Here is a 12011-nt window from a genome sequence, read left to right as displayed (position 1 = left end):
TGAAGTAAAAGTAGGGGAACATCTAGGCAACAGTGACCATAATATCATAATATTTAAGATAATAATTGAGAAGGACGTAAGTATGACGGAGACTAGGGCAACAGACTGGAGGAAAGCCAATTTTGAGCAGCTGAGAATAGAATTTAGAAAAATAAAATAGACAAAATTGGCAAACAATGATGCAGAACTGTAATGGGAAACATTTAAAATGGTGTTTAACAGAATCCAGGAAAAATATATTCCACTAAAAAAACATAACAAACTAAACATTAATGAGACACCATGGATGACTAAAGATATAAGGAAAAGATTGAGGGCAAAGAAAGAGGCATACACGAAGTACATGGACAGCAGGGGAGAGCATGACAAGGGAGAATATGATGAGATTAGGAGAGAAGTTAAAAAAAAAAATTAGGATGGCAAAGAAGAACTATTAAGATTTAATTATCAAAGAGCATAAAACAAAACCGTAAAATATTCTACCAGCACATAAATTTTTTTTTAAAAGTCAAATTGGGAATCGGGCCACTAAGGATAAAATCACAGTCAGCGATAGAGAAATGGCAGAAATATTAAATAATTACTTTGCTTCAGGGAAACAGATCTGGTAGACCTGACTTCAGAAGATGAGATTAGAAATGATAATCGTGCATTTAAAATAAAAAGGAGGAATATTCAACAAATTAATCAAACACAAAATCAAAGAGAATAAATCCCCTGGTCTGGGCGGATTATATTTGAGCATTTAAAACAATCTAGGGAAAAATAGCAGAGGTACTATTACACATATTTAATAATTTGTTAGAAGAACTGGTGGTTAGTTAATGTAATACTGATACTTAAGAAGTGGGATAGAACATGTCCAGGAGCAATGGACCAGTAAAGCTCACTGCTTGGTTTGTTTCAATACCTCACACTTATCTGTGTTGAAATTCATTTGCCAATTATATGCCCATTTAGCAAGTTTATTAATGTCTTCTTGTAATTTGTTGCAGTCCTCCTCAGTATTGACTATTTGTTGTCATCTGCAAATTTAGAAATTGTGTTTTTGATTCCAAAGTCTAAATTGTTAATATAAATGATGAACAGCAGTGGTCCCAGCACTGATCCTTGTGGAACACCACGACCCACCTTCTGCCCCTGTGAATAGCTGCCCTTTACCCCTAATCCATTATCTATTATTGAAGGAAAAATAATGGAATCCCGACTAAAGGAGGAAATAGAAAAACATCTAGAAACCAAAAATATAATAATGAATAGTCAAGCAAGGCTTGCTTAGCCAACCTCGCTGAATTATTTGAAGAGGTAACAGAGTAAGTAGACAAGGGTAATGCAGTAGATGTAATTTATATAGATTGCATAGATTATATAGATGTCCAAAAGGCCTTCAATAATAGATTCATGAATAATGTCAGAGAATGCAGAGTCATGGAACAAGTAGCAGAATGGATCGCTCGCTGGCTTCGAGACAGAAAGCAGGGAGTAGGGGTAAAGGGTAGCTATTCACAGGGGCAGAAGGTGGGTGGTGGTGTTCCACAAGGATCAGTGCTGGGACCACTGCTGTTCACCATTTATATTAACAATTTAGACTTTGGAATCAAAAACACAATTTCTAAATTTGCAGATGACAACAAATAGTCAATACTGAGGAGGACTGCAACAAATTACAAGAAGACATTAATAAACTTGCTAAATGGGCATATAATTGGCAAATGAATTTCAACACAGATAAGTGTGAGGTATTGAAACAAACCAAGCAGTGAGCTTTACTTCTAGAGGGATAGAATTGAAAAGTAGAGGAGTTATGCTAAACTTGTATCAAATCTTGGTGAGCCCATACTTGGAGGCACTGGGGAGGGTGCGAAGTTATACCTATCGGGAAAGGATGAACAGGCTGGGTCTCTTTTCTCTTGAAAAGACAAGGCTGAGGGGTGACCTAATAGAGGTCTTTAAAATTATGAAAGGTTTTGATTGAGTGGATACAGAGAGAATGTTTCCACTTGTGGGGAAGAGCAAATCTAGAGGCCTTCGATATAAGATAGTCACCCAGAAATCAAATAGGGAATTTAGAAGCAACTTCTTTACCCAAAGGGCAGAGAGATTGTGGAACTTGCTGCCACAGGGAGTGGTTGAGGTGAATTGTATCGATGCGTTTCAGTGGAGGCTAGATAACTATTTGAGGGAGAAGGGAATAGAGCAGCAACAACTTGCATTTATATAGCACCTTTAACATAGTGAAATATCCCATGGTGCTTCACAGGAGTATTATGAGATTAAAAAATTGACACCGAGCCACTTCAGTACTGGGGCAGGTTCAGAAACTGGATTGGAGGGATTCAAATTTGGAGTTCCAGGAAAGGGAGGTTGGAGATGGGGCAGTAGTTTGCAAGGATTGAGGGATCATGGTTGATTTTTTGAGGAGACGGGTGATGAAGGCTGATTTGAAGGAGATGGGGACAGTACCTGAGGAGAGAGAACCCGTTAACAATATCAGCTAAAATGGGAAAGAAAAAAGACCTGGATTAAAATAGTGCCTTTCATGACCACCGGACGTCTCAAAGCGCTTTACAGCCAATGAAGTGCTTTTGGAGTGTAGTCACTGTTGTAATCGGTGTTCTAGGGAGCCAAGAAAGGAAGTTGGGTGGTCAGCAGTTTAGGGAGAATATAGTCAAGGAAGCAGGAAGTGGGTCTCATGGACAAGGTGAACTCGAAGAGGGCATGAGGTGAGATAGGAGAGCAACTGGAGAAAGATGCAAGTTCAGGGCTTGGGCAAGGTTTGTGATGGGGCCTCAACTATTCACTACATTTATTAATTCCTTAAATAACACAATAGAAAGCCATATATCTAAATTTGACAATTACACAAAGATTGGTGGTATCATAAATTGTGCAGACGGAGCATAAAATGACAAACAGACATTCATAGATTAAATGAGTGGGCAAAACAGTGGCAGATGGATTTCAACTCAGGTAAGTGTGAGTTAATTTATTTTGGACCCAAGAAAGGATAGACCCGAGTAGTATTTAAATGGTAACAAGCTAGGAACAGTGGCAGTCCAAAGAGATTTAGTAGTCCATTATCACAAATCATGACAGTGACATACAATTGCATAGAATATACAACGCAGAAACATGCTATTTGGTCCAACCGGTGTTTATTTGGTCCAACTCGAGCCTCCTCCCATCCTTCCTCATCTAACTCTATCAGCAGAATCTTCTCTTACAACTGCACTGATCAACACCCCACTGTCCAGTCTTTGGCCCTCCATTCACCAGGGCATTTCTGCAGTCACCGATCTGCTCAGCCACACCCTCACCACCACCTTTGATGCCCTTGTCCCTGCTAAAACAATTACTCTCTCACCCTGGCCGTTCCCCCTGCTACAACCCCGATCTTTGCTCCCTTAAATACAAAGGACGCAGACTTGAACAGATATGGTGGATAACTGGTTTAGTCATTCACTGCTAGATCTGGCTGGGCCACATAAAGCACTATCGGGCCCTACTCTCGACTGCTAAAATCACTCACTATTCCAGAATCATTCTGGAATGTAAAGATAAACACCGGCTTCTATTCTCCACTGCTACCAGTATTTTTAAACATCTCTCCACAGTCTCCACCCTCACCTCCGACAATGTGTGAGGAGCTCATGGACTTCTTTGTCTCTAAGATTGAGACCATCCGTTCAGCCGCCTCTGCCTCTTCCCTTCCTTCCCCTAGCCCACCGGGTCAAACTTCCTCTGGGGATCCCCCCAGTCTTGGCCCTGACCTCGCATTTTTCTCCAGCTTCTCTCCAATCTCCCCTTATGATCTTTCTGAGCTGATCCTGTCCATGAGACCCAGTTCATGCTCTCTTGACCCTATTCCCATCAAACTGCTGATGATCCAACTTCCTTTTCTGGTTCCCATGTTAGCTGACATTGTTAACAGTTCTCTCTCCTCCGGTACTGTCCCTCTCTCCCCCAAATCTGCCGTCATCACCCCCCTCCTCAAAAAAACAACCCTTGACCTCTCCGTCCTTGCAAACTACTGCCCCATCTCCAGCCTCCCTTTCCTCTCCAAAGTCTTTGACTGTGTTGTTGCCTCCCAAATCTGTGCCCATCTTTCCCCCAACTGCTACATGTTTGAATCCCTTCAATCAGGTTTCCCCTCCTGCATCCAGGACCGAAACAGCTTTCATCAAACTCACAAATCACATCCTTTGTGACTGTGACAAAGGTAAACTATCCCTCCTCGTCCTTCTTGACTTGTCTGCAGCCTTTGACACAGTTGACCACTCCATCCTCCTCCAACGCCTCTCCACCGTCGTCCAGCTGGGTGGGACTGCACTCGCCTGGTTCCATTCTTAACTAGCCAGAGAATCACCTGCAATGGCTTCTCTTCCTGCCCCCACATCATTACCTCTGGTATCCCCCAATGATCTATCCTTGGCCCCTCCGTCCTATTTCTCATCTAAATGCTGCCCCTCGGCGATATCATCCGAAAACACGGTGTCAGTTTCCACAAGTACATTGATGACACCCAGCTCTACCTCACCACCACTTTTCTCGACCCCTCCACAGTCTCTAAGTTGTCAGACTGCTTGTCAGACATCCAGTTCTGGATGAACGTAAATTTTCTCCAATTAAATATTGAGAAGACCGAAGCCATTGGCACTGAAATGGCGATTGGCATCCGACCTCCAAAAGAAATCTGCACTTAGCTGGTCCGAGGCCCCCTGTGAAAACCTGCGTTGTCTTGCTGTGGAATTGAGTGCAGCGCAGTGACCCAGGGAGCCCAGGGACGCACCCTGTGCGTAAACGTACCTGGGATCACATTGGGCGCTGCACCAATCAGGAACCAGAGATCTCCCATGCCCATTCATGATTTTTTAGTTTCACTTACCCCAGTTATATTAACAAATCAGTCTCTCATTCTTGGTATATTTTTTTCATTCATTGTTTCATCCATCAAGTTATTGTTATGTCTTCGGATGCTCTGATAATGACTCCAAGAGGCAAAGTATTGCACTTGAATTGTAGTGATCTTAGTCCATTTAATATAACTCCAGAGTGAGGATACCATATGGTGGACTCCCTTTTATACCTGGGTACCTGTGGTGTACAGGTGACCCCTGGGCCTCCACCAGTTGCACCCTCTGGTGGTGCCAGCATAGTGTATACAGTGTGAACCTTGTTGATGGTACCTTCGGTAAACAAGTCCATCTTATGCAACTATACAGTGACTACACAGCGAGTATATCGATAGTATACATATATAATAGTTATTATTTAAACTGAGAAAGATTGCAAAGTGCTGCAGTACAGCGGGACCTGGGGGTACTTGTGCATGAAACACAAAAGGACAGTATGCAGGTACAGCAAGTGATTAGGAAGGCCAATGGTATCTTGGTCTTTATTGCAAAGGGGATGGAATATAAAAGCAGGGAAGTCTTGCTACAGCTATATAAGGTATTGGTGAAGCCACACCTGGAATACTGCGTGCAGTTTTAGTATCCATATTTACGAAAGGATATACTTGCTTTGGAGGCAGTTCAGAGAAGGTTCACTAGATTGATTCCAGGGATGATGGGGTTGACTTATGAGGAAAGGTTGAGTAGGTTGGGCCTCTACTCATTGGAATTCAGAAGAATGAGAGGTGATCTTATCGAGACTTACAAGATTATGAGTGGGCTTGACAGGGTGGATGCAGAGAGGATGTTTCCACTGATGGGGGAGACTAGAACTAGAGGCACGATCTTTGAATAAGGGGCCGCCCATTTAAAACAGCGATGAGGAGAAATTCCTTCTCTCTCAGGGTTGTGAATCTGTCGAATTCGCTGCCTCAGAGAGCTGTGGAAGCTAGGATGTTGAATAAATTTAAGACAGAAATAGATGGTTTCTTAATCGATAAGGGGATAAGGGGTTATGGGGAGCGGGCGGGGAAGTGGAACTGAATCCATGATCGGATCAGCCATGATCGTATTGAATGGTGGAGCAGGCGTGAGAGGCCGTATGGCCTACTCCTGCTCCTATTTCTTATGTTCTTATCTTCTTATTGTCTATATAATTAATTGGATATAGATATTTATTTTGAAGATTTTAATTATGACAGGTGTATATTTCCAGCTGCTGCATATCCACCTTCTCCTTGCGCGGTGCAAACAGGCTCCTGTGTCTGTTTGCATCAGCTGTAAAATGTTCCCACGTAATTGGCAATTAGCTCAACTCTGTGCCGGAAATAAGGATTTCAAGGTCACAGAGGATGATCTGTCAGGTCAGAACTTGGCAGATCGCAAGTTCGGGATTTAGTGCATGTGCTTGATCTTGAACTTGCGGCCAATTTCAAAGGCAGTATGGCAGCGCACTCAGAGTATGCTGTTAGACCAACCGCAAATTCTGCCCCTTTGTCTTCGCTCCCGCCACAAACACCGTTCCATAGTCACCAACTCCACCACTCTCCCTCGCTTCTGTCTGAGGCTGAACCAGATTGTTCACAACATTGAGGTCATATTTGAACCGGATTGAGTTTCCGACCACATATCCATACCATAACTGAGACCGCCTATTTCCACCTCTGTATTATCATCCGACTCCGCCCCTGCCTCAGCTCATCTGCTGCTGAAAACCTCATTCATGCCTTTGTTACGTCTAGACCTCTATATTCGACTATTCCAAAGCACTCCTGGCTGGCCTACCACATTCTAACCTACATATACTTCAGGTCATCCAAAGCTCTGTTGTCCATGTCATCACTCTCACCATGTCCTGTTCACCCATCACCCCTGTGCTCGTTGACCTACTTTGGCTCCTGGTTCAGCAACGATTCAATTAAAAAATTCTTATCCTTGTTTTCAAATCCCTCCTTGGCCTCGCCCCTCCCTATTTCAATAACCTTCTCAAGCCCCACAACCTCCCCCACCCCCGCCCCCCAAGATATCTGTGCTCCTTTAAATCTGGCCTCTTGAGCACCCCTGATTTTAATCACGCCAGCATTGGTGGCCGTGCCTTTAGCTGCCAAGGCCCTAAGCTCTGGGATTCTCTCCCTAAACTTCTCCTCCTCTCTACCTCTCTTTCCCCTTTTAAGACATGCCTTAAAACCTATTTCTTTGACAAAGCTTATGGTCATCTGCCCTAATATCTCCTTATGTGGCTCACTGTAAAATTATCTTTGTAAAGTTCCTGTGAGGCACTTTGTGACATGTTACCATGTAAAAGCACGATAGTTCGACCTCAAATATGCTCTCCTCAAAAAAACCAACCTTCGATCCCTCCGTTCTTGCAAACTAACGCCCCATTTCCAAACTCCCTTTCCTCTCCAAAGTCCTTGAATGTGTTGTCGACTCCCAAATCTGTGTCCGTCTTTCCCGCAACTCCATGTTTGAATCACTCCAATCCGATTTTCGCGCCTGCCACAGTACCGAAACGGCTCGCATCAAAGTCACAAATGACATTCTTTGTGACTGTGACAAAGGCTAACTATCCCTCCTCATCCTTCTTGACTTGTTTACAGCTATTGACACAATTGAACACTTTATCCTCCCCCAACGCCTCTCCACCATTGTCCAGCTACGTGGGACTGCACTCGCCTGGTTCCATTCTTAGCTATCTAATTGTTGCCAGAGAATCACTTGCAATGACTTCTCTTCCCACCCCCGCATGGTTACTTCTCGTGTCCCACAAGGATCTGTCCTTAGCCCCTCCTATTTCTCATCTACATGTTGCCCCTTGGCGACATCATCTGAAAACATAGCGCCAGTTTCAATATGTACACTGATGATACTCAACTCTCCCTCACTACCACTTCTGTCAACCCCTCTACGGTCTCTAAATTGTCAGACTGCTTGTCTGACATGCAGTTCTGGATGTGCAGAAATTTTCCCCAATTGAACATTGGGAAGACTGAAGCCATTTTTTTCGGTCCCCGCCACAAACTCCATTCCTTAGCCCCTGACTCCATCTTTCTACGTAAACTTGAGGCGATCTCGCTGTGCTCGCTGACCTACATCGCCTCCCGGTTAAGCAACGCCTTGACTTCAAAATTCTATCCTTATTTTCAAATCCCTCCATGGCCTTGCCCCTCCCTATCTCTGTAATCTCCTTCAGCCCCACAACCCCCAGAGATGTCTGTGCTCCTCTAATTATTCCCTCTTGAGCATCACTGATTGTAATCGCTCAACCATCGGTGGCCGTGCCTTCTGCTGCCTCGGCCCCAAGCTCTGGAACTCCCTCCCTAAACCTCTCCACCTCTCTACCTCTCTTTCCTCCTTCAAGTCACTCCTTAAAATCGACCTCTTTGAGCAAACCTTTGGCCACCTGCCCTAATTTCTCCTTACATGGCTCAGTGTGAAATCTTTTGTCTCATAATACTCCTGTAAAGCGCCTTAGGACACTTTACTACATTAAAGGTGCTATATAAATACAAGTTGTTTTTGTTATTGATACCACTAGTCACTTCCTTCCAATTCGAGCACATATCCATTTTCTCTACTCTCCGTCTTGTACCACCGAACCAATCTCGTAATCAGGGTAATACCTTTCCATGAATTCCATGAGCTTTAATTGTAGTTAACAGTCTCTTATGTTGAGCCTCTTCTGGAAGTCCATATCGTAACTTTTGCATTCCAATGAGAAAACCTCCTTCCTAATTTATTAATTAAAATAACAATCCTGCCAGAACATCCAGTTTAACAATGGCAGAGTGAATAAAGTTAACTTTGATTTGTCATCTAAATTCTTTTTATACTGCAAAAATATCAGCAATGCAAACAACACAAATATTGTTTATGAAACTTGATTTCAAATTCTCTACTGATAGATAAGTTGTATTCCCTGAAGGTGATAACATCTCAAAACCTTCCAAGAGACATTCTCTTCTCTTCAGGCGCTTCTTCAAAAAGTGTAGTTTGGTTCATTGACATGACCTACCCTGGTCTCCAGTTGTCTTGGTTAACCCTTGCCACTGGACCAAGACCTCGCTCTGTCAAGCCCGTGTGGTGGTTGGTGTGCAACGGTCACCCCACGTTAAAAAAAATCCACGCACAGGCATCTTCCACCCTTCAGGATGCATTTCGGGACCTGGAATATTAGGTCCTTCATTGAAACATCTGTGAACTCATCCCTTTTTGGTGTGAAAGCAAGTCATCCTCACCTCGAGGGACTGCCTACGATGATGATTTACAGAATGCACAACATCACCATGGTTGAAAAGAAATCCAACCTTGTTTTCTTCTTCTGTCCAAAGTCATTAAAGTACCTCCTAATACCTTTTCTATGAGCTGCCATGCTGTCTGTCCAAGAGCCTGTATTACATGAGAACAAGTAACTTTTGCATTCCAATGAGAAAACCTCCTTCCTAATTTATTAATTAAAATAACAATCCTGCCAGAACATCCAGTTTAACTGTGGCAGAGTGAATAAAGTTAACTTTGATTTGTCATCTAAATTCTTTTTATACTGCAAAAATATCAGCAATGCAAACAACACAAATATTGTTTATGAAATTTGATTTCAAATTCTCCACTGATAGATAAGTTGTATTCCCTGAAGGTGATAGCATCTCAAAACCTTCCAATAATAATTGGATTAAGAACAATCAAAATATGAAGCTTATGTAAAATTACAGAAGAGAATTTGGAAGTCTACATAATTACTGCAAAGACAGGAATTGCTGGACATATTTAAAATTTCTTTGCAGTGATAATTCATGTTATGTTAATGCCTTGACTATATGTCTATTAGATGTGTGTTGGCACCCAGTGCAAGAGAAAAAATAATTGCTCAATAAGAGATCAAAAGAAATTTTATTGTTATTTTGTTTGTTTTCTAAATTTTATATACAACTACCTTTCTGCAACAAAGTCACAAAAAAGATCTTAATTGCAGCTGTATACTTGGCCAGATCCACCCTTAAATGCCATGTCTTTTATCTGTCCACTGAAGTGATCCCAGTTCAACCTCTGCTGTAACCATCATACTGCACATCCCTCCATTTCTCAAGAAACCAATTAGACAAAAATAACTCTGACCTTAAAGCTTCTTTTAAAACCGTCACCGTGTCATATTTTTCACTTGCAACAAGAAGCTATAAGTTGTGCTTTTGTGAATCTATGTAACATTGGTGAATGGTGTGGAAAATTGGCTTGAAATTGATCTTTTTCTTCATTGTATTTCTAACTTAGCATTGCAATTTATAAACTAAACATCAGATCAATTGCTCACACAGCTTCATCAATATATTCTTTGCTCAGTACATCAATTCTAATGTTTTAAGAGATGCAAGAAAGCACCTGTCTGTTGGGTATTTGAGATTCTAAAAGAGTTTCAAACAGTCAAGTAGATCAAGTCCACCTCACTCAAGTGAGGGAAACGTTATTATTTACAGCAAGCCTGCTCCTAGTGGTAGGAGAATGCAATGATGTGGTGACGCCATTCTACCCTACTGCCAAAAATGGATTACAAAGTCGCTGGAGAAATACCACCAACGATGTCTCTGCAAGATCCTACCACAACGACTATCTGTCCCACCTGAGGCAGGGACTGTGGCTCTCATATTGGACTGTTCAGCCACCTAAGGACTCATTTTAAGAGTGGAAGCAAGTCTTCCTCGATTCCGAGGGACTGCCTATGATGATGAGGATAACAATAACCAATCTGCAACCATTGATCTGTCCTTCTGGTTGAAGGAGCACAGTGTGGAACTCTTTAGGAAGCAAAGATAACAATATAAAGAGGAGGGGAAATTATTTTAAGATATTATTGGGAAGATAAGAGTTTCAATTTGGTAACATAGATACAACTTTTATGAATTATATCCGTATCAGCCATGGAATACCTCAAACATTGACACAAGCATTGTTAAAGTGTATCTGTGACAGCGTAAGTGCATTTATCAGTGAATGAAATTATTCTTACCTATAACTCGAAGCTCAGCACTGACATAAATTAATCCATGTTTGTTTTCAGCCAGGCACTGATACATGCCAGAATCTGACAAGTTAACAGCACGGATAGTAAGTGCTCCTTTTTCTACTTGAATTCTTTCCTGTAAATGAGAAAACAATGAGGCTTCTTATTTCAATGAATATTAATGTCCATTTATGGTTTTACTTACTGTCTTAGTAAAAGTACAATTTTAATGAGAACATCTTTTATTTTGTTTGATTATTTTCCACGTAAACTGCTCCAATTGTTCCCAGTCATTTAAGTCAAAATTTCCCGTATGGTTACTTATGTCTATCATGTAGTATAGTGATGACCTTTAGTAATTCTACTGATTAAAAACCAGTAATACTTCATTCTGACATTTCAGTAATTGTAATGCTACATTTGATGAGTTCAGCTTAATATTAGAAAAGAACATGCATGCTAATAACTTTACTATTCCCAACTTCATTTCTTGCTGCAATGGATGTAATTTAAACACAGACACCGTCTGCTCGAGGCTTGTATCTATCAGGAAACATTACCATGGATCAGATGAACAGATTAACATTTATCAGCTTCTGTATGTTCATTCTAAATTACTTTATGGCAGTAATACTGAGATGACTTCTTAGAATATCCTACCTCTATTATAAGGGGTTCACCATTTTTCAGCCATCTGTGGGCAGGTTTTGGCTCTCCACTTGCCTTACAGACCCACTGCAGACTTTCTTCAATGGGCACGTAAGCATCAGTTATGTTTCGGATCCAGTTCGGCCGTGCTGTGTGCAAAAGGGACGAAAAGTTTAAAATGTGAAGTCTTCCAAGCAGAAAATCTACAGCAATAAACACAGCTTATAAATTGGAATTTGTCACAAATATATTTTTAATTCATTTGCATTTTTCCCTGCCTCAGGCAATATCCTGTCAGAATTCCAAAAAATGTATTACATAAAACCCCAGCCGTGACATTTATTTTTAACAGCTAACTGCCAGTGTTCCAAATCAATGTTTGTGATGTGATGCTCAGAAATATGCGATTTAATTGAAAGAGAAAATGCAGCCTGCAAAAATCTATTACAGATTGTTAGCACCCACTACCATTGAAC

General features: G+C 41.6%; 1 protein-coding gene across 3 annotated transcripts in view; it reads right to left on the bottom strand.

Moving 5' to 3' along the window:
• Nucleotides 1–12011, bottom strand: part of LOC139277132 (contactin-4-like) — a 1961053-nt gene that overhangs the window by 830772 nt on the left and 1118270 nt on the right. For all 3 annotated transcript variants that reach the window (XM_070895154.1, XM_070895156.1, XM_070895155.1), the window contains exons 9-10: nucleotides 11548–11684; nucleotides 10894–11023 (exon numbers count right to left, since the gene is read on the bottom strand). In XM_070895154.1, the coding sequence (XP_070751255.1) occupies nucleotides 10894–11023; nucleotides 11548–11684 (267 nt within the window). The remainder of the gene's footprint in view (nucleotides 1–10893; nucleotides 11024–11547; nucleotides 11685–12011) is intronic.

Source organism: Pristiophorus japonicus, chromosome 12 (assembly GCF_044704955.1).
Source record: "Pristiophorus japonicus isolate sPriJap1 chromosome 12, sPriJap1.hap1, whole genome shotgun sequence".
In the NCBI taxonomy this organism is placed as follows: Eukaryota; Metazoa; Chordata; class Chondrichthyes; family Pristiophoridae; genus Pristiophorus; species Pristiophorus japonicus.
The sequence above is the reverse complement of the archived record's forward strand: the minus strand, read 5'-3'. Positions and strand labels throughout refer to the sequence as shown.